Here is a 22,450-nt window from a genome sequence, read left to right on the forward strand (position 1 = left end):
AAATCTCACTGCTGGGTCCAGACCTCCTCCAAACTGATGTTTATTTACCTACAAAGAAATGAGCAGTCTCCAATTGTTATGGCAGTTTCATTTAAATTAAGAGAGACAGAATATCCAGAGAAAATGACATAAAAGTTATAAATTGCTTTCAGACAATCCAACAGAGGATTCAGGAATGATTTCCCCCGCGGTATCAGTAAAAGAGACCATTAATATCTCTACAAGATTTTATAGCAACACGTTGATTACTTGTAGTTATAGAATATATATAGTTACATTGCGACTAGTTTTTAAAGTTGATAACGATCTGATGACATTCTGGCCTCTCATTGTTGGCAGTACTGGTAGTACAGCACGCAGTAGCAGCAATACGAGTATTATCAGTGTTTCCATATGAAATCTCAAAGGACTGCTGGTTTTAAGAGAATGTAGGTGGAGAGCTAGCTATGAGAGGAGCCTTTATACTCAGTGTAAATAATAATGGAATGTGAACTCAAATAGATGTCAGTCCACATTAGGTGAAGCACGCAGCTTCAGCACCGCATTAAATAAACGGCACAAAGTGAATGTGTCAACTGAGAAGACTTTTAAACATGAAAGTAGGTTTGTTAAGATGTTATGTACAATAGTAGCTTATAACACACACGGTTTAAAGATTTAACCCGTATTTTCATTCAGGTGTGAGTAAGGCTAAGGCTAAGACTATGGAAGTAGGCAGGTTCTGAAGGCTGTGGAGCGACCCAGCATCAAATACTTCCCCTCTGGATCAGTGAAATGGGGGGAAAGGTGTGTTTGAGGAGGGACAGAAGGGTGCTTTGTGGCCTTCCCCAGTCAGGTCAGCTCTCGCAATCTCTCCCTACCCCACCCCATTCCAATCCTCTCCCTCTTCCAGCACCCAGTCTCCCTCCCTCAATCCCACCTTCCTGCTCCCTCGTCACCCCATCTCTCTCCTGGATCTCACACAAACCTTGACCACTTGAGAGATGCTACTGCTTCTCTGCCATTCCCTCCTGCTCATCTTTGCTCAACAGGTAAGAAGAGCACTACCCTTTCACCTTTTTTTCCCTCAGTCTGCAGATAAGACAACACTCGATGCCACTCAGAAACTGCTATATATAAATCCAGAGGAAAGCAGTCAGCTGGGATACCTGACTGCAAGTGAATACCAAAACACCCCGTTCAGAATTGACTGTTTGATAGTATTATTTGTATGTAGGCTTTAGTAGTTTACTGGCTTTAGTGTAGGGCTTATTTTAGAAGCGTGAAGTAAGAAAAGATGACAAAATTGGGAAGCCTTTGCAGTTCAAGCTCCCGTGGACTCATTTTCACACCATGAAATGAGCTCATTCAGCAAACCTGGCAGACAGGCTTCAGATTTTTGCCATAACCCTCAGTAACCCTTGGAAGCTCTGAGAGACCAGGGGTATTTGGAGCACAAGTGGTGCCATGGCTGGATTTCATCACAGCAAATACCATCAGGTAAACATGGACATTCAAGGACTGGAATATATTGAAATATCTAAGACATTTTGGCCTCTCACTGCTCTGAGCTCTGTGCAGTGTGTCACTATGTTAGATGTTGAATTTTTTGGCTGTCATGCTTTGTTGAAAGGTTTCTTATAGATTTTTGTTTCTATTTTGAATTTTTGTTTTGTTTTGCACTTAGCAGTGAAAAATACAAAGCAAGAAAGACTGGGAGGAGCCGAGTTCCCCTTAACCAGACTGTCCCTGCACAGTTACAATGACAATGCTAAACTAGAAGTATGATGGGTATTAGACATGTCTAAGCCTCAAACCTGAAAGTGTGTGTGTGTGAGAGAGAGAACAAATTTCAATCTTTTCTGATAATTATTAAAGATGATCAGAAATTAAGTGGCTAAATGTGTTTTAGCTAAAGCTAACACATGGATCTGAGTAAAGCCACTGCAGTTAGGATTTTACTCGTGGTTTTTAGACACAGACAGTAAAGATAGATAGGTTTAAATACCTGAAGTCAACCATCCAAAGCAATGGACACAAGAGAGATGAAGAAGAGAAACCGGCAGGGTGGAGTGGGGTGGGTGGAGACGGGTGTTAAGTGTGATTTGTTACACACTTAATACTTAAAGATAGCAGTGAGAGGGAAAGGCAAGGGTTACAAGACAGCAGGGAGACCTGCTATGATATATGGTTTGGAGATGGTGGCACTGACCAAAAGACATGTGCACCACTCTAAATAAGGGGTACATGCACTCACTGCACCATAAAGTCATATCCTGTTAGCAGCTTTAGAGAAATTTAGAAAACATGTACTTTTTAGAACAAGTATATTCAAATAACTCAAATAACTATTATCCAGCGTAAAACTGCCAAATCAAACATGTGGACCGGCCTGCTGTGGTGTGTGTGTATAAGAGAGAGAACGAAAGACAGAGTGAGATTTTATGTCTGCTCTAGTACAACGTGGCAGTAAGGGACCCCAGGAAAAAAAACGCCCCAGGGCCTATCATGGAGTTACTACTCCTGTGGCAATGAGATCATTTTTCCAGTCCAGGGGAAAAACTAAAAGCACCTTTGAGGCATCATCTGTCTCCTCACTTTCATCTCCCTCAAGCTGGGCTAAAAGATATCTGACACAAAATATTGACCTTGGCTGGTAAAAAGCACTACAGTAAAATGCAAAGGCATCTTGTTCCTTTAGTCTCCCATTAGAGTGTCTGCACTGAACACTAAAGAGTTCTACTTTAACATTTTCCAGAGTAACTAAACCTGGTTGGACAAGGAGGGTCCAGAAAGATGGGTGTGAATGTAGACAGGAAGCAGATAGACGTTACTGGTACATGTAAACATTTTATTATTTGAACTGTCAATTTATTTAAAAAAAGCTACTGGTTCGAGGAGCAGCGTTTTTTACTGTACATTTCCCCTATCATCTCCATCATAATAATAAAATAAAAATAGTACTGCCAATTCAAAAATTTGACTCTTTCTGGCTGTTTTCCCCTCAGTGCTTCAGCAGGGCGCAGAACAATGGGCAGCTGCAAGCTCCTCAGGGTGGACGGGCTACGACAGAGAGACGCCAATTCTGCCAGTGGCCCTGCAAGTGTCGGCAGAGACCTTACTGTGCCCCTGGTGTCAGCTCTGTCCTGGATGGGTGCGGCTGCTGTAAGAGCTGCGCCCGACAAATTGGAGAGCCGTGCAACGAGAGGGACGTGTGCGACCCACACAAGGGCATGTACTGTGACTTCTCCGCAGACAAGCCAAGATACGAGGTTGGAGTGTGTGCATGTGAGTGGACCTGGTCTTTTACTTGATTGCAGGCAGGGTTGCAATAAAGAGTCAAGGGGCCCAACACAGGTTTTAATCAGGCTTCCTTAGTTGCACTGCAGCAGTGACTCATGGTCAAAGCAGCCACTCATTTTACTCGGATCCTTCGTTATTATGTCCCTCCATCTTACCACGTTCATCTTATAATCGGAAGGTTGCTGGTTCGAGCCCAGCAATGCAATCCATTATTATTATAAACCTTTACAAGCTCGTAAAAAGATTTGTAATAAATATGAATGAATGGGCTGCTGTCAGTGCTTGTATGACCAGTGTGCAGCAGCCTTTCAGATCGGCGCTTCGGCCCACCGGGAATAGGGCCATTGTGCCAGATTACCAGTCCAGCTCTGATTACAGGGGTACATGCTGCTTTACTTCCTACAACTATGGCAGTGTGATGCTGGCTGTTGGCAGGTGGTCAAACATTGTAAAAGTTGGACATGGCTATAGTAACATCACCCACTGGTTTGCGTTTTAGTATTTTGAAGCCTTGACTTTAGCTTCATAGACATGGCCATCTTCATTCTTTGCAGAGCAACTGTAATGGATGGGTATACTTTTAGACCACAGGTTAAGTTATAAGCTAATGCTAAGCTGCATCCATAACCGCACAAGTGCAGACTGGATTATTTTTAACTAATGCAGCTGATAAATATAGCTGCACCGTAGCTGCTAATTAATGCTGACAAACCAACAAAATATTTGAATTTTATTATCCAAAAACTAAAGACTTCCTGAGAGAATGGTCTGTAGCACACAACAGCCTATAATAATCATGATCAAACTAACCTCACCTCTCACTTTAAGCTTTAATACAGCTCAAAAGTTTAGTTATTGAAAATTTATGAAGGGAAATATTAGCTACTGAGACCAAAACACCTTTCTGTACCAACTTATAAACATGTTTTTGTTATTTTTTTGGTTTTAAACAGTAGTCTATGGGGCTCGCCTCACTTTTGGATTCAGCGTCAAGAGGATATTTGAGGATTCAGCCCCAGGGGGCTGCTGTCGCAGGGTTACGTGTGTTGCAACAGTAACAGAATTATGGATATATTGTGAATGGCATATTTTAAAGCAGTGCAAATCACAATTACTCTACCATGAGCCAAACAACATTTGGAAAGACCATAAAAGTTGTATGTTTAAATTAGTTTTTTTAGTGTTTGCATAAAGCCACACAGTGGCTTCAGAGGAGGCCGCTCTAAACCGGTTCAACGGGAAAGCATTTTAAAAAAAATATGCAAGTGTGAAGAAGCCTGAAGGGGCTTTTACAAACCTCAGTGGGAAACTTAAACTCCAATCAACAATTCCACCTACGTGAGTCAAAAACCACTGGCAAAAACATGTTTTTACATTCCATGTCATCATTTGAAATGTGCAAATTGCGTGCTAGGCTGGGAATCAATGCCAGCATAAAGGAATATGCCATTTTAAAAAAGCTAATTTGCACTTACAGTCTTAAGATCCACCATAATCAGAGTTTGAGATTTGCACCAGCATGTTTCTTCTCATTCCTTCAGACATGATGGCGGTAGGCTGTGACCTGAATGGGGTCCACTATGAGAATGGAGAATCCTTCCAGTCCAGCCCCCTCTACAAGTGTACATGCATCGCTGGAGCCATCGGCTGTACCCCTGCTTTCATCCAGAAGCCTGCTGGTCTCTTAGGCTCTGCACCACTGATCAGCAACACGCCAGCTGGCCTTCGCAGTGGCCAGAGCCCAAACAAGCACCAGCAGGACACTACCTACATGTCAGGTGTGTGTTTAGAGAATGAATTCATGGAGAAGAGCCAGACTGTCTTGCCTGGAATGCTAATTGCTGTTAGGTAGCTGGAAGGGAAGGGGGAGCCTCATTACTCAGTACTGTCAGTGTGAGGTGTGACTGCCTGTGGTTAAACTGTCTGACACATATGATTCCAGTTAGAGGAGGAAAAGGAAGAGAAACAAGTTGGTTTTTATTAAAAGCCATAAAAATGTCACTTTGATGTACGGCAAAGCTTAATTAATTGGCGTGGCATGTAGCTGAACCAGATCTATCACATGATCTATCTGAGTCACATACAGTGATTTGCCACTGTGAAAAAACAAAGCACTTTCCCACCCAGCAAAAACTCATCGTCCCTGTCGTTGAGATTTGGTTGAAACATTTTAATTTTGATTAAAAATGTCAAGAAAAGACACGACAAGCTTACTAAGTGGTGCAAACGAGCATGATGCTATAGTCACAAAAATGCACTAACGAGATGGGAAAGTTCTGAGGGTGATCTAATAACAAAAGAAGCTTTTATTTTGGTGTTTGTGGGTCTGATCTGGTTGTGGTTCGAGAAGTGTTGGTGCTAGTGGACGGCTCCGGTAATAATGAAAAAAAAAAATAATAATAATATGTAAAGATAGCTACATGTAAAAGAATGCCTGAGTTTGTGTAGTGAGCTGGTATGTTTACAGTGTTTCAGATTCTTTTGTGTTACATTTCTATGCAGATCTTTTAATTTTTTTGTCCTTTTCTATGTAGTAGCAATTTCATATCATAATGAATTCAAAATTGATTAATGGGACTGCTCCCATAAGGCTCTATAGCACCTAATCACAACCAGTATTAGTCAAGTTACTTGAAAATAGTAATTTGTTACTAATTACTGATTACTTCTCCACAAAGTAATCCTGTTACTTTACGGATTACTTATTTTCAAAAGTAATTAGTTACTTTATTATTTACTTTTTAAAAACATGATACATATGTAATAATGCAATAGACCTTTCAGCCAATTCAAATTTTTTTTCCTGCATAATCCATCATATAAAATTGAATCAAATCAAAAAGTCTCTTTTTCAAACTTGTTTTATTAGTTTTAATCTTTTAACTTTATACACATTGCATTAAGCAAAAATTAAATTATATGCAACATTCTCTGAGTTGAAGAAATTTGTTTAACATTTAAACCTATGTTCTGCATATTCCAGCATTTAAAATAAAATAATTTTTGCGTTTACTCTCACTCTTTCAAATAGATGCAAGAAAAACACAGCAAGAAATAAATAATTTGAAGTTTAATTTTTCACTGTAGAAAGAAGTTTTCTTCCCACGTAGAGTGCACGGCGGACGCTAATGTTTATGTCACTTTTTACAGAATCAAACTAGAAGTAATGTCAGTAATTCCAAGCCTTAAACACTGCATGGATGTACTCTCTGCCGCAGATCAACAGTGGATAATATCTCGATATTATCCACTATTGTCATGAGACATTAACAAACAAAATCAGTAACGCAGCATGCTTATGGTATAGTAACAGTAATCCCTTACTTTACTTGTTACTTGAAAAGTAATCAGATTACAGAAATGCATTACTTTTAATAGATTACTGCCCATCTCTGATGGAGACACAGCAGCTTGTTGGAATGATTCTGATCTGTGCTTTGCTTGACACAGTACCCTTTAACTGTAACACTGAAAGGTTACAGGGACCCTCCTTTAGCCTGGAAGAGGAACTGCCTAATCCAGACCACCCACTGGAGTCCCTGCTCCAAGACCTGTGGCCTGGGCATCTCTGTACGTGTCAACAACGATAACAGCAAGTGTGAGATGAGGAAAGACCGCCGCCTGTGCTTGCTGCAACCGTGTGAGAAAAGCGTGCTCAGGAGTGTCAAGGTGGCATCTTTAGCTTTAATCTGTCTGAATCTTTAATATTTTCATTTAATTTTTAAAGTTTTTTTTCTCAAACTCTTAAAAAGAAAGACACCAATTGCTATTCCCACTTCTAGGTGCCAAAGGGAAAGACGTGCCGACCCAAATTCCAGGCAAAGAAAGCAGAGAAGTTGACTCTCTCTGGCTGTACCAGCAACAAGAAGTTTAAGCCCACATACTGCGGTGTGTGTACAGACAAGCGCTGCTGTGTCCCCAACAAGTCACGCATGATCAAGGTCAACTTCACCTGCAAAGGAGGCTCCAACACACAGTGGAAGATGCAGTGGATAACGTCCTGTGTGTGTCAGAGGAAGTGCAACGATCCGGGCGACATGTTTTCTGACCTGCGTTTACTCTAAGGACCCCAAACGTCAGAGACGCAGAGTGGTGCAAGCCCCGCTGTGAGAAACTAAGGACTGAAACACACATACACTTTAATTCTCCCTTAGTAACAGTTTTGCACCTCCAAAAGGACAAAAACAAAACTAATTTTGAGAAAGAAGAACAACAGATCATTAAAAAAACAAAACAAAGTTTTATGGAGCACTCTTCAGGACAGATATGTGCACTAACAACAAGGAATATGGCCAGTGTACTAGCTTTAACATTACCTCATAACAGAACAATCAGGGAGCTTGGAAAAGCAAATAGAAGCTTTAGAGTAGATTAAACTGATGTTCTCTTTAAGTGCTGTTTGGAACACTTTGACCATGCCATACATTAGATAACGTTGATATGTAAAAGCTTCAGTTCTGTGAGTTTGATTCCCAGATTCACAGCACAGCAGACCTTCATCTGGCGATGGAGAGTCTGGGTGCATCAGGCGTGAGTCTGGCCTTGGTGGCATCCAGATGATGATATTCTTCAATCAGTGAGTTGAGAGAGGCAATGGCCTCTGAGAAGAAGCTCTGTTCCATCCCTTCTACATGCAGGTAGTGGTGTAAGTGAGCCTAAAATGAAAAAAACAAAACATTAAACTGAGTCTGACTGATGTGTTTGTCAGATTTAGAGGCTGATATGCATTTGCCAATAAGCTTGAAGAATAAACCTGAGATATCATTTCACCTGAAGACAAACTGCTTTGTTTTCTGTGGCTGTACCTGCACCACATATTGAATTAAATAAAAGAAAATACACATTTTGAAATCCATGTATGCCTCTAAACTTAAACCAGTGCAGGTAGACTATATGCCAAGTTATCTTTTGTAGCTACATTTTACAGATGGGTTAAAAGGTTTAGGGTTTAAGCTAGAATTAGGTTTAGGCTAAGAGTAGACTATAGGTTTGTAATAGTAAAATTTAAGTTATTAGATCTGGGAATGCATTACTATCAAAGAATGTCCTCACAAAGACAGCTTGAGACGCACCTTCTTCCTGTAGAGCTTGGTAAAGCGTTCCCTGAGCTCCATGAACGTGGGCTTCACGCAGGTGTTGTTGGCCAGAGCTAACAGGGAATGGGAGTGTCCCACGGGAGGCACTGAACACAGACTCGTCTTCCAGCCTTCCTGGTTCCATGAGACAAAGGGCAGTGATGGTCTCAGTCTAAAGCCAGGAGAGAGGGGAAAATAACTGTATATGTAATGTTTAACATGTGAGCTTCACATGACAACCAAAAGACTTTGTTTAGTCTCAGTTTACTGTACTTTAAACTGTACTTTATCCTGAAATCAATATGTGAACAGTTCCCTAGCTAGGAGCTATGACTTTAAATCCAGAAACCAAGCACATTTACTTCACTAGCTTTAACAACAATCAAACAACTGGAAATGAAACAGTAAAAAAACCCAAAACAAAAAAAAAAAAAAAAAAAAACTTCACTTGTCTGCAGATTAGAGGACTACCAACATCTACAAGTATCCTTATAGTTAAGATACTTAGTCCTGTTTGTACATTAAGTATATATATATATATCTATATTTGTACTTCCTTCCTCCTCCTACCTCTTTTGCCAACAATTTTAACACAACAGTCACAGTACAAAATGTGTGTGCCAACTGAAAAGGAGTTCTGTGAGAGCAGTGGTTAGAGGAGAATATAGTAAGAGCTTGTGGCTGAATGCAGTAATCATGACTTACTGCTAGTGCTCAATGGGTATACTATGGGAAAAGGTGAGTGTGTGGATCACTGGGTACGTTGGAATGGTTGCATGAAATCGTTACATCTTTTGGTGTAGAATTATATACAGAAATAAAGGATTTTCCTCTGACCTCTCGATGTTCCTGCGGACATCAGAAACCTGCACGTTACCCCTGACCATGAGGGCACAAGCCAGGTACAGGCTGTGCTTTGGGTCAGCTTGTATTAGCTGGTGGTCTTTACTGAAGGCATCGCTGAACATCTGATCCAGTCTAGAGCGCACGGGTTGGAAGACAGGAGAAGAAAAGAAATGCTTGTATCAGTTGATCAACTTTACAAGAAATGAATGTGCATCAAATCATGTTAAATATTCCTTTTATAGCTTTTTCTTCCAGCCTCAATGAACCCGATTTTAACTGAACATGCCTTGAAGATTTTTATCAGAAGTTCAAAAAGACTGGGAACCAAGACGGCAGTGTTTGGCATAGAAGAATGTTTACACCTTTATTTATGTAGGGAAGTCCCAAAGAGCAGGCGAGATATTTTTAAGCAACACCATGCCCTGCATTCATACAGTCACATTTATTTACTGCTGGGAGTTATCCAGTAAAACCACCACTCTTTTTGACCAATAAGCATCTTCATAGGAGGAGAGAAGGTCTCTGTGGCCCACACAAGGCCACTTTTGTGGCAGCTGTTGCTGGGAGGAGGTAGGCAGATTGGTGTTTTTTTTTTTTTTTTTTTTTTTAAATCCTACGCCTGGAAAGCTAAAATTGAACTTGCCGCTTTTTCACATAATAAAAAGAAAGCTGGGGCTTTGTGGTGTTTTAAACTCTTACGCTTCTGTTTAACTAGGAAGAAAAGTGTTATTCTGAGTTTTTAGTAACTTGGTTATTCAGATCAGGTGAGTTCATTAAAAAAAAAAAAGCTTTATATTTAATACAAACTCAAGGTCGAATGTAAAGTGTTAAACCTATTTGAACTGGATCTTACTTTAATACTATTTTTCAGTAATGATCAGCAGAATTTCTCAACTATTAATCATTAAGTACTGGATTATTATTTAAACCATTCACAACTCTTAGCTACGCCTCTATTTTCCAGCTGTTTCCCCACTTCTGCATCACTGCTTATATTAACAGAAGTGTTAAAAGGTGTTTGCCTCCTTCCTGATTTTGTATTTCTTGTATGTTTGTCACAATTAAATATCCATCAAACAAATGTAAATATTAGACAATATATGTTTATTATTTGGCAGTTTAATTCTACATCTGATCTATTACTTTTACCTAACTGATAACTTTTCTGCTCAAACTTGAGGCATTCGGTTCTTTACTTTTCCAATTTTTTTATGACCAGACAAGCTAATCTGTCACTTGGACACTAACCTGTGGGGTGTTTGTACTTTGGGTTGAAAATCATAGACTAACCAGGTCATTCATAGAATCATTTTAAAAAGAAAGCTTTTATAGGAGATAATTAATTGATCATGAGCAAGTTTCACTTTTTTCACTCTACCACTGTAAAAGCAGACATTTGGGCAGTTTGCCACTCATTGGTAAACTGAAGCATTTAGGAGTGTGTAAAGAACACCACAATTCTTCCCAAGGTCACACCATGCAATGCTCAGAGGAAATCCAAAAGACCCAAGAGCTACAACTGAGATTCTACAGGCCTCTGTTACCTGGTAAATGTTAAAGGTCATGACAGTACAATTACAAAAAAAAAAAAGACTAACCAAGTATGGCTTATTTGGATAAAACCACTGAAATGGAAATTGCATAGAAATTATGAAAACCAAAATGTTGAAATATATTCTATTTTTTGACTTTGCATAATATTGCAAACTCTATGAATAAAAAAAATAACAACAAAAAAATCCATTATTTATTCAATTAAATACCCTGAATTCAAAAATTTAGTAGCATAACATAATTTCAATTAAGTACAAAGAATACAATAGGCAATTACCACCGAATATGCACAAGGTGTGGATATGAATGAAGGATGAACACAAAACCAATGATGTTATTGTGTATTTCTTACAGGAGTTTGGAACTATTGTCCTGACAAAACTGAAATATGCAGCACACTGAAACCATTTAAAAATGTCATGTTTAGTGTTCATCTGAATTTGGGGCAAACGGTCAATCATTTCTCTCTGTTTTCATAGTGATTTTGTGTTTAAACCAGATGTTAAGGATGTGGTTGTGTTCCTTATGTCTAGAATGGTGTCAGGGACAGGAGTTATGTAAGCTGCAAGCTTCAGCCTATACTCTTTCACATGATTCATATCAGGAAAATATTTGAATCTAAATTATGCCACTAACCATATCAGCCACCCCATCTGTAGGAAATCGTGAGTCAGTCCTGCTTGACTGGTGCTGTTTCATCATCATGTTACAAATGACAGTTTAAGTTACGGTGTAAACCAACCGAAACCACTTCTAAATGGTCAAGTCATCAATGGAGGGGTTCATGTGAGGAGGAGCTCTGCAGGACACACAACAACTGTCAGGTAAAAATAACTGCACCGATGGGCACAAGGCTTACCTCCTTGTGGGCACATTAATATCTGCTAATGTGTAGAGGGGTGTGAGACTGGGCACCAGGTAGTGTAAACGAGGAAAGGGCACCAGGTTCATCGCAATCTCATTCAGATCCATGTTGAGGGAGCCCTCAAACCGGGCTGAGCTGCAAATAAAAAAGTTATAATGACATGCTCAATTTGACTGCATAATAACGTTAAGTTCCACTAATTAGGGATAACTAAAAGAAGCAAATCTAGAATATCTTCTTGATACATAGCACTGTGCAAAAGATCAAAATACTTTTATTCATAAATAACTTCCTAAGTTGACTTGTGTGACAGTACCAAATCTCCAGGTTGACTCTCAAGCCCTTGCAGGACTCTCACAGAAGCTTTTAATGATAAGATAGCATCACGCGATAAACACCTGAAATGCTTTGACATCTCTGGTTAGTGTCTTATGCTCCAACTTTGGCTGACTCAAAGGGCCAAAATTAAAACAGACAGGAGACTGCAGATGAAAGCCCAAACTGGCTTTACTGACTGTTATTATGAAGAGAATGGATACTAATGCATTTATTATGGCAATCTTATGGACTAGAAAAAATGGTCAAAAGGGTGTTAATGTTTTTCCTTAGCACACGGGCTTCTACTGTATATGAGCAAACAGTAATACTATACCTGGTAATATTGAGCAACAGGTTAGCCACAATGTTATTCATAGCATCAAAGGGTTTTTCTGCCCCACTGAGGCCTTCCTGTCCAGAGGTGACTGCGCTGTTTCTCTTGATATTTAAACCAGGCTTTGTACCATGGGACATAACTTTAATCTTGTTCACAATGTCAACCAATGACTGGAAGGGGAGAAATGAGGGAAAAGAAGAAATCACATTCAGTTTGACAGTTTTCATTTATGTGCGTTGCACAGACATTTGCAGGGAGAGAGGGGAGGCATTTCTGAATCCACAAACCTGGTTTTCCACTAGCAGGACACAATCAGCGTGCTCTGTGAGCTTGTTCATGGCAAGGACACTGTTGTATGGTGAGGTGATTACGTCATCTTCCCCAGATGGATAGATGGAGGTGACAACGCGACACACCTCAGGGAACTCCTCCTCCAGCAAGCTGAGCACTCTGGTTCCCAGGCCAGAGCCAGTACCTTAAATCCATAGTCAGTAACTAATTAATTATCAGCTGTCTACAGAAAAATCCTTAATTTACTGACATGACAATTGAAATCTTATTTCTACACTGCTTGAAAAATTAAGGTAACACTTTGACGCATAACAGTAGAGCTGCAATCCCTGGTAATCCCTGAGTCAGATCGTGGACACTGAAGATGAAGGGACCGATCAAGCTGGAGGAGACCTATCGGGTTTGGTTAGCCTGTGGGACCTCAGAGGCAGCTGATTGGTACTGGCAGGCCAAGCAGAATATAGCTTGGGCGGTGGGTGAAGCAAAAGCTTAGGTTGTGGGAGGAGTCCAGTGAAGCCTTGGACAAAGACTTTCGGTCTGCCTCGAAGTGTTTCTGGAAAATCGTCAGGAAAGCAGTGCTCTACTCTGCGGGTGTAGTACTGCGGACTTCAACTGAGTATATAGTCAGGCAGTGGAAGGAATACTTTAAAGACCCACTTAACCCCACTGGCATGCCTTCTATAGAGGAGGCAAGTCTGGGGACAAGGTCACTGAGGTAGTTAAACAACTATCGGTGGCAGAGTCCTTGGACTAGATGATGTTGATAAAATTCCTGAAGGCTCAGGAATGTCATAATCATCATGTTGCGGGGATATCTACTTAACACACCTCTGCATGGAGATTGAGGTAATGCAACTGGACTGGCAGTCTGCAGTGGTGTTTCCCATATTCAAGAAGGGGGAGCAGAAGGTGTGCTCCAACTATAGGGGGATTGCACTCCTCAGCCTCCCCAGGAGGGTCTAGGTTTTGAGCAAACGGCCTCAGAATTTGATCTCTGCATTTTGCAAAATGGTCCTGTTGCTTCATCAGGGAATGGCCTCCAGCTTAGAAATGTGGACGAGGCCCCTGGGGTAGACCCAGGAGACACTAGAGAGATTATATCTGTTGGCTGGTCTGAATAAGCTGGAGTACGTGGCTGCAGAGTGGGAGGTCTGGGTTTGTCTGCTGCCCCCATAACCCAGTCACAGATAAGACAAATAAAATGGATGGATGAATATTTGAATATATTATTTCAATAAGTTTTTTCTCTAAATTCTAGTTTCTATTTTATTTCAGCTAACTACTCTTACAGCCTTCACACAGGTCTAAAAGTAAAGAAGTGACGTGCGTGACAACAAAGATACAAAAATTAAGTAAGTGAAATGAAATCATGCACAAATGTATTCTTATTGGCTTTATTCATTTTTTTTGTCACTACAAATCTAACATGAATTAATTGAAGTAAAGCTTGGAGTACTGGACTGTGAAGCATGAATGAAAGGATGCCCTTGAATCAGAGCCTTACCTCCTCCCATAGAGTGAATGAGAAAGAAGCACTGCAGACAGTCACATTGCTCTGCTGCCTTCCTGAGCTTATCCACTATCTTCTCCCTGTAGGCCGAGCCGTACGTCATGTTTCCAACTGCCCTGAATGACAAGCACAAAACGATACCTTGGTTTTTCCCCCCTAATCATAAGATAATGCCAAAAATTGAACATTAATGATAAGTATAATTTTTAATGCTCAGGACAGATTTCATATTACTTTCATCTTTTATGATGATCACTATGTCAGATTAAGCAATTATATTGAGTGATCAACATGACAGACTGCCCGTTGCTCCCAAAGCATGCATGATGTGTTAGGAAGTTGTCAGTAGCTAGTGTGTTCATGGAAAGGAAAGGTAACAGACAAAAGCAACTGAAGGGGCTGTCAGGATGTCCTGGAGCATCCCATGTTGCTCTTGTGTTTTTTTCATTACGACAAACTATGCAAGATAAAAGAGTCAAAGTTCAACTCTCCCTACGTTATACGTGTTGTAGGACATATAAAAGAGTTTAGTGCAAAAGTCATTCATGGTAAAAACAATATTGGAATTTTAAACATAGGGTATAATTATGTGGGCCAATAAAAAGATTGCCGTGCAGTGTAAAGGCTTTCTCGCCTCTAAGCAACAAACTGTGGGAATCAGACTGACAGTCTCAAATTGTTGTGGCATGCCAAGTACAGGATTTACCACAGGCGTCATGGATTGACTACATAATCCATTGGTGGTTCATTCACAGGCAATGCTACACTGTAAACAAGTTGCACTTTTTTGTGCAGACAGAAAATAAGCCACCGGCAGCTGAGAAAAATTTACAGAAGATAAAGATTATTTGAAGAAATTAAAAGCGTGTGCTAATATAACTCTGTGTCAAGTAGACTTCCTGTTAACATCCCATAACATTCCATAGCATCTGATATCACTGTGGTCCTTCTGCTTGACCATTTCCAATCTGTGAATCTGTGAAATCTTAGAGTCATATATTAAATACTTTACAAGAGATATATACTTTTTTGAAAAATATAGACTATTGGCTCATTAACATATGAAAAAAAAATTGTAAGAGGTCCTGTAAAGTCCCACATTGGAGCACACACTAGATAAAAAGATAGTACATAGTTGTATTTCACAATAATGCATGGAGACCTGGTCTACCTACAATTTCAGGTAGGTAGACCAGGGAAACCATACAGAGAAACTACTCACATCAGGCTGATCTTTTCCCTAAATTATACTCTGCACAATTGAGAATGTGAAAACTGAAAAAACAACAGTTAAGCCACCCGTGTTCCTCTTTCAGATTATACAAAATTCAACATATAGTGGATTATTAAGAAAACATGTTTAATTCTTTCAGACAATTACCAAAAAATACTTTCTTTGCAATCTCTTCAAAGACTATTCCCTGAATACCACTAGAACTGCATATAGTGTAACAGCACGTGAGCTGTAACACAACTCCAGCAGGATTTAAATTATGGTGTGCAACAGTTGGTAAAGTCCACGTGAGCTCGGTGGCATCCTGGGGCTTGTCTGTCTCTTACCAGTTGTTGCCTGAACCTGACACGTCTGTGAGTAGTTGCGTGCTATCAAACACTTCTCTTAACGGGCCCTGCAGGATCTGGTTGACCACACCCTCTTCCATGTCCACCAGGACCGCCTGTGGATTCAAATATGTGAAAATGAGGCCCGCTCATACATTTCAATGCTATCATATACTGAGCACATTCCTTTTACCGCAGTCATTTCATAATTCACCCAATGAATGCTGAACCTTTCAGTAAGCTCGACTCCAAAATAAAATGTGAAAAGAATACGCATCATCAATCAGTCTTAAGCTTATTATTATCCATGTTAAAGCCGTTTATCATTTTTCTTTGGGCCAAAGTTAACCCCAAAGGGTGAAATTTGAGATGTGGCAGCCCTTTTCTCATTTCTAGTAGAAGGCTTATTTAATGGAAACAGAAAGACGTGGCACCTCTGGCACAGCAAAAGCTACAGCCAAACTCAATGACTGAGAGAATCAGATATGGAATTAATTTGCATTTGATACAGTTGACCAAGAGATGTTCACAAAGAATTTACCTTCAGTATCAGTCCATACTAGCAACATTCAAAGCCTTATGCTTTGCATGTAAAAGACACTTGACTATGCCTGCACTGCTATTGTGAATGTTTCATAGGTTAAAATGTTTGCACGCATAGGCTAACATCTATTTTTATTATTACCAACTCTGAAATTTCTGAAGTTCTAACTTCTTATTTGCTTAATTTTTATCCAGTTTTGACACAATAACTAAAAATTAGGGACTCGAGAGTCCTTCTAGAACTTACCCTGGCCTTCAGGTGTTGGATTCTCCCACCAACAGCAAATGCAGCCCCGTCACTTTTCCTGGAAAAGGACAGTCAGTGATTTAAAAAAAAAGGGTAAAAAAAAAAAAAAAAGCAATACATTTGGAAAACTTATACGCCAATGAACAACTGGAGGAAAGCAGGTTAAACATACCTGGAATCCACATTTCGGAAAAAGCTATTGAGGGCTTCATCGTACAATCCCCTCTGAGGATGAAGGAAAAAAAAAAAGATTTAGGAGCTGTGAGAGTCATGTCTGTTTCTTACAGGACAAAACAGGGCACACAGAAAACAGACATCCCTTAGAACAAAGGTTTAGTGAGAAAACATAATGACTTCCCTGATTATCATAGATAAGATGTTAAAAAATTTACTGAAAGTTTTTCTTGGTCACTTAAATCTACAGTGCTGTGAACAAGTATTTGAACTCTTCCTGATTTTGCTTTGTTTTTGTTTATACCAGCTGCATCTACATTTTTCATTCACTTAAACATAAGATTATAGTAGACTAGGCCTGGGTATCTGGTGAAATGGTGAATCAGTAGTTTCTACATAGTTGATGCATTTTACCTAAACCCTAAGAATTACTGCACATATCACTGGAACACTTTCAGTTTTACCATGATAAAATTCATGTGAAATCAGGATTTCATTTTTGGAAATTAAATTAAATTGTTTCTAGTGCTTAAGACCAACATCCCTAAAGCTTATGAACTACAGAAGGCAGCTAACATTTAAACTGGAAACCAAAATGATTACAACTTGGATAAAGCTGAGGTAAATATCTCTCTGTCACACTAAAGAAATGAGTTATTAACTACCCAGCTGAAATACAGTGCTGAAAAATGAGGTTTTCTAATCATTAAAAAAAAAAAAAAGAGAAGCATTCTCTGAATCACTTAGGGCGTGTCTGCTGAGGCGTCAACTGACAGCTCTCGCATCATCTCAAACAGACTGCACAAAGCAGACAAACAGAGCTGGAATTGATTTAACGCAACAACACAAGTCAGAGAAGAAAATTACAATGTGTATTATACAATAGTGTTTGACACATCTGCTGTTTTTCTGTCACAGTCAGTTTGGAATGCAATTTAAAAATGACATGACAATGTGGCTGGAAAGTCTGGTAATTATAAATTTACACCAAGATGAGAAACAAATAACACCCACACTGATTATTAAAGCAAAATACCCCACTATACATTATAATTCCTCAACATAGATACATTCGAGCTGGCCCCAGTGTTTTCTGGCATTTTCAACTCCTCACTGCAGGCATGTCATGTGCCTGCCTGCTTCAAGTCCTCCACCATAATCCCTGTCCCCAAGAAACCTAGGATCACTGGACTAAATGACTACAGACCCGTGGCTCTGACATCTGTGGTCATGAAGTCTTTTGAGCGCCTAGTTCTCTCCCATCTCAGGACCCTCACGGCCCCCCTCCTGGACCCCCTGCAGTTTGCATATAGAGCCAACAGGTCTGTAGACGACACCATCAACATGGCCCTACACTTCATCCTGCAGCATCTGGACTCCCCAGGAACCTACGCCAGGATCCTGTTTGTGGACTTCAGCTCTGCCTTCAACACCATCCTTCCAGACCATCTCCGAGACAAGCTTTCTCAGATGAATGTGCCTGATCCCATCTGCCGGTGGATTACTGACTTACTGACGGACAAGAAGCAGCATGTGAGGCTGGGAAAGAATGTCTCTGACTCTCGGACCATCAGCACCGGCTCCCCTCAGGGCTGTGTTCTTTCTCCTCTGCTCTTCTCCCTGTACACCAACTGCTGCACCTCCACCCACCAGTCTGTCAAGCTAATCAAGTTTGCAGATGACACCACCGTTATTGGGCTCATCTCGGACGGGGATGAGTCTGCCTACAGGAGGGAGGTTGAACGTCTGGTGTCCTGGTGCAGCCACAACAACCTGGTGCTGAATGCCCAGAAGACAGTGGAGATTATTGTGGACTTCAGGAAGCACACAGCCCCACTCCCCCCCATCATCCTGACTGACACCCCCATCACCTCTGTGGACTCATTCCGCTTCCTGGGTACCACCATCACCCAGGACCTGAAGTGGGAGCCCACCATCACCTCCGTCATCAAGAAAGCCCAGCAGAGGATGTACTTCCTGAGGCAGCTGAAGAAATTCAACCTGCCAACACGGACGATGATGCAGTTCTACACTGCAATCATCGAGTCCATCCTCACCTCCTCCATCACCGTGTGGTACGCTGGAGCCACTATCAGGGACAAACAGAGACTGCAGCGTGTTGTGCGCTCTGCTGAGAAGGTGATTGGCTGCAGACTCCCATCTCTGCAGGACCTGTACACCTCCAGGACACTGCGGCGTGCAGCTCGGATCTCAGCTGACCCTTCTCACCCTGGACACAGTCTGTTTGACCTGCTCCCCTCAGGCAGGAAGCTCCGGTCCATTCGCACCAGAACCTCTCGCCATAAGAACAGTTTCTTCCCCTCTGCTGTTGGACACATGAACAATAACCATATGACTGTTCCCACCACTAACACATGACCCTACGCTGTGTCACTGCATCATTCCATGTTTGGCACTGATCACCACCTGCACTCATGTATATATCTTTCTACGTAGCACTCATAATTCTTATTCTCATGTATATATCTCATGTATAGCTCATGCACATATCTTTCTACGTAGCACTTTTAATTCTTATTCTCATGTATAGCTCATGCACATATCTTTCTACGTAGCACTTTTAATTCTTATCCCTACTTTTATTTTTTCATGTCTATTTAAGTGCTATTTATGACACTACTTAAGTGCTATTTATGACACTATGTTTGCACTGAAGCACCGCAGCAATTTCCTAATGTTGTAAACCTGCTCAACATTTGGCAATAAACCCCTTTCTGATTCTGATTCTGATTCAAGCACATAATCAACACTTACTGTGGACTAAGTTACTAGAGGTGGGAATCACCATACATCCCACGATACGATCTTATCAAAATACTTAACGCACGATACGATATTATTGCAATTTTTTTTAAATATTTTGCGATATTCAGATTCTGTACATAAAGGTAAACTTTATCAATATTCATTTTATCTAATATCAAAGTCTCACACTCAGTCTTTCTCTCATTTCAGTCAGTTTTATTGTTGACAAACTGAACGGTTTGTATTACAGTCTAGTCCAACTTAACTGAATGCAACCATCTGGTACAATTATAGCTATTCTGAACTATGCAATTTATGAAAACTATGCAGCCCATTCAGCAACTGAAGAACTTGAAAGTAAATTAAAACAAAACATTTTACATTAAATAAAAAAGTTTTAAACTTAATTAAAATAAAACATGTCTTAAATTAAAATAAGTAAACTGTCATGTTTATTGCTGCCAAAAAACAAGTTAAACACATTTGGACAGTGAAGGAATGTCAGGATTCTTGCTCAGAAAAAGGATCAACATGCTCTGAAGTCAGAGTTCCAGTCCACAAACTTTTTTGGTAACAAAATATCGATTTCTGCTGTCCCTGTATCGATACATTATTAGCAAACAAAATATCACGATACTACATAGTATCGATTTCCCCCCCCACCCCTATAAGTTACCAACTAAAGATAAGCAAACACAAAATCTTTCACTCTGCAATGACAAGTATAACAGAAAATGGTGGCGAGACAGGGAGGAGACAGTTGGTTTGGGTCTGTTCACTACTAACAGCTGGTGAGTCCCAATTTATACAGTGTAAAATAATTAGAATAATGCTAATAGAAATGTACATTTGCTGATAATAGTCAGACATAACATTATGACCACCTGCCTAATATTGTCTCAGTCCCATTTTTGCTTCCAAAACAAACCTTACCCATCGAGGCATTGACTCCACTAGCCCCCTGAAGGTTTGCTGTGGTATCGGCACCAAGATGTTAGCAACAGATCCTTTAAGTCCTGTAAGAGGTGGGGCCTCCAGTGGATTGGACTTATTTGTCCAGCACATCCCACAGATGATCGACTAGATTGATATCTGGAGAATTTGGAGGCGTAAAAAAATGCCTCAAAGTCATTGTTGTGCTCCTCAAACCATTCTTGAAGTTTTGCTTTGTGACAGGGTGCATTATCCTGCTGACAGAGGCCACAACCATCATGGAGTACTGTTTCCATGAAAGGGTGTACATGGTCTGCAACAATGCTTGGGTAGGTGCTACATGTTAAAGTAACATCCATATGTATGGCAGGACTCAAGGTTCCCAAGCAGAAGATTGCACAAAGCATCCCACCGCCTCCACCAGCTCACCTTCTCATAGTGCATCCTGGTGTTATGTGTTCCCCCACTAGGTGATGCACATGCACCCACACCTCAACCAGTTGTCTAGCCATCACAATTTGGCCCTTTTCAACCTCTCAAATCCTTATTAAATTAAGGAAAGCCTCCAAGCCCCCCCTTAACACATGGACAAACATCACAGACTGAGGAAAGCAGACAGTTTTCCCACCTTGGTTGTTGGAGGTGCATGTGCCAGAGGTTAATGACCCTTTTGCTGTAGTTTAAGAAATGCTAACAGTTGAAGGTGTTTGTTGCTCCCAGCTTTTTGAATGAGTTTCTCCTCTGAGTTGATTAAATATGCTCAACTTTAAAGGTTTTCCTACACTAACTAAAGTTACTTGTACTTGAATTACATTTTGCTATTTTGTACTTTTACTACAATGCCTTGACATGATCCAAAAGGTGCTCTACTGGATTGAGGGATGGTGGCTCTGGTAGCCATTTGAGTACAGTAACCCCCTTTCGTGTTCAAGAAACCAGCTTGAGATGATCTGAGCTCTGTAACGTATTGTCTTATCCAGCTCAAAAGCACAGGTGTAATTATAAAAACGTTAAAAGCGGCTGTGTTTCACCCAGAGATGCTATGTCTACGGGTTTTTGGTTGTATAGTCTGGGTCACCAGAACATTAGAAAGACAAACATGTGCTTTTCCTGTCGTAACAAGTCAGACTTCATTATTATTCGTCGGATACCTTCGTTGTGCTGTGCTGTGCTGTGTATGTAATTGCACTTACTTTATTGACATGGGCATGCTCTCGCAAAGCAAGATCCCAAAACCTGCAGCCAACCTGGTTGCCGCACTGTCCAACTGCAGAACGGAATTTCAGTTTAACTTAAAAAACACAATTAGTAGTAATACATATTTCATTTGTTAAAGGTATGTAGCTACGTCACATAAAACGGAACTACTTGACATAAACACCGACCTGGGGGCTAAGCTAGCCTCCTACCTGTCATTTACCGCGCTGAGTTTCACTCACCTTGGACCACAACGGACTGTGTCATGTCAACAACACCCCATACACGTTGTAAAAGTGCGAAGCTAATCCATAATGACTGTTCCGTTTATGTTATCCATCAATAAGATCTTCACAAGACTTTTGAACACCTCTTCTTCCTCGCGCCTTAGCTATGTTTGGTCGAGCATTGATGACGTCATTTCCATGGAAACGGAACGTACGTTTCAGCCACTGACCCCCCCACTCCCCAAAAAAGTGTGTGTGACGAACAAAAACAAACAATAAAGACATTTTTAAAAAGAAAAAACAGGAGGTTTGTAGTAATATAATATAGCAGTTTTGTAGAAACCACACATTAAATGATTAAAATCTCTTCTGTAGTTTAACTCCCATTAATAAAGTTAAAATAAAGGATGGTATGAGATACTGGTTTTTAAAAGCAGAATAAAAGCATTTAAGACTGTAAACTATATTTTGTCAGTGATGTTACATTATGGTTGAATTTTGTGTCTCAGCGTGGGTGCCAAATTAAGGTAGGTATATGTTTTTCCAAAATTAAAACAATTAGAAAACGAAGAGTTTTCAACCAGTTTTCCAGTGTTTTGCCTTGGTATTTATTGCTTGTCTGTGATTAGGCTTCCCAGTTATTTCACCTTCTGTCTTAACTGTCGTGAAATATTTTACCCCCTGAAAATGGTGTGCTTCTGAGTAAAAACATAATAAAAACATTT

The 22,450-nt window shown here is 40.3% G+C and overlaps 3 protein-coding genes across 4 annotated transcripts in view; 1 reads left to right on the forward strand and 2 right to left on the reverse strand.

The window, feature by feature from the left end:
• Positions 1–4,878, reverse strand: part of LOC113037444 (solute carrier family 22 member 6) — a 30,842-nt gene extending 25,964 nt beyond the window's left edge. The window contains exon 1 of the mRNA XM_026194512.1: positions 4,758–4,878. Coding sequence (XP_026050297.1) covers positions 4,758–4,775 — 18 coding nt within the window. The 5' untranslated portion in view covers positions 4,776–4,878. The remainder of the gene's footprint in view (positions 1–4,757) is intronic.
• ccn6 (cellular communication network factor 6) lies at positions 277–7,362 on the forward strand. Of its 2 annotated transcripts, none has more exons than XM_026194514.1 (5): positions 277–1,031; positions 2,988–3,267; positions 4,824–5,060; positions 6,758–6,951; positions 7,065–7,362. In XM_026194514.1, the coding sequence occupies exons 1-5, from the start codon at positions 984–986 to the stop codon at positions 7,344–7,346; spliced, it is 1,041 nt and encodes a 346-aa protein (XP_026050299.1). In that variant the 5' UTR covers positions 277–983; the 3' UTR covers positions 7,347–7,362. The 2 variants fall into 2 exon arrangements, with proteins under 2 accessions (XP_026050299.1, XP_026050301.1); XM_026194516.1 differs by having other exon boundaries at positions 982–1,479.
• A 140-nt stretch (positions 7,363–7,502) lies between these two features.
• tube1 (tubulin, epsilon 1) lies at positions 7,503–21,918 on the reverse strand. The gene is made up of 12 exons (XM_026194513.1): positions 21,741–21,918; positions 21,495–21,568; positions 16,601–16,653; positions 16,429–16,486; positions 15,639–15,754; positions 14,073–14,194; positions 12,565–12,752; positions 12,275–12,447; positions 11,617–11,757; positions 9,195–9,335; positions 8,355–8,529; positions 7,503–7,937 (listed from the first exon to the last, which is right to left on the reverse strand). The coding sequence occupies exons 1-12, from the start codon at positions 21,763–21,765 to the stop codon at positions 7,779–7,781; spliced, it is 1,425 nt and encodes a 474-aa protein (XP_026050298.1). The 5' UTR covers positions 21,766–21,918; the 3' UTR covers positions 7,503–7,778.
• Between the last annotated feature and the right edge of the window lie 532 nt (positions 21,919–22,450).

This window comes from Astatotilapia calliptera, chromosome 15, assembly GCF_900246225.1.
Source record: "Astatotilapia calliptera chromosome 15, fAstCal1.2, whole genome shotgun sequence".
Classification (NCBI taxonomy): Eukaryota; Metazoa; Chordata; class Actinopteri; order Cichliformes; family Cichlidae; genus Astatotilapia; species Astatotilapia calliptera.

Bases quoted from the DNA above. Each gene is read 5' to 3' on its own strand.
- ccn6 (XM_026194514.1), top strand. From the start codon at position 984: ATGCTACTGCTTCTCTGCCATTCCCTCCTGCTCATCTTTGCTCAACAG. The intron at 3,268-4,823 runs GTGAGTGGACCT...TCATTCCTTCAG, and splicing joins CGAGGTTGGAGTGTGTGCAT to ACATGATGGCGGTAGGCTGT. The intron at 6,952-7,064 runs GTGGCATCTTTA...TCCCACTTCTAG, and splicing joins GCGTGCTCAGGAGTGTCAAG to GTGCCAAAGGGAAAGACGTG.
- tube1 (XM_026194513.1), bottom strand. From the start codon at position 21,765: ATGACACAGTCCGTTGTGGTCCAAG. The intron at 21,569-21,740 runs GTGAGTGAAACT...TCCGTTCTGCAG, and splicing joins ACAGTCCGTTGTGGTCCAAG to TTGGACAGTGCGGCAACCAG. The intron at 16,654-21,494 runs GTAAGTGCAATT...CTTCATCCTCAG, and splicing joins AGCATGCCCATGTCAATAAA to AGGGGATTGTACGATGAAGC.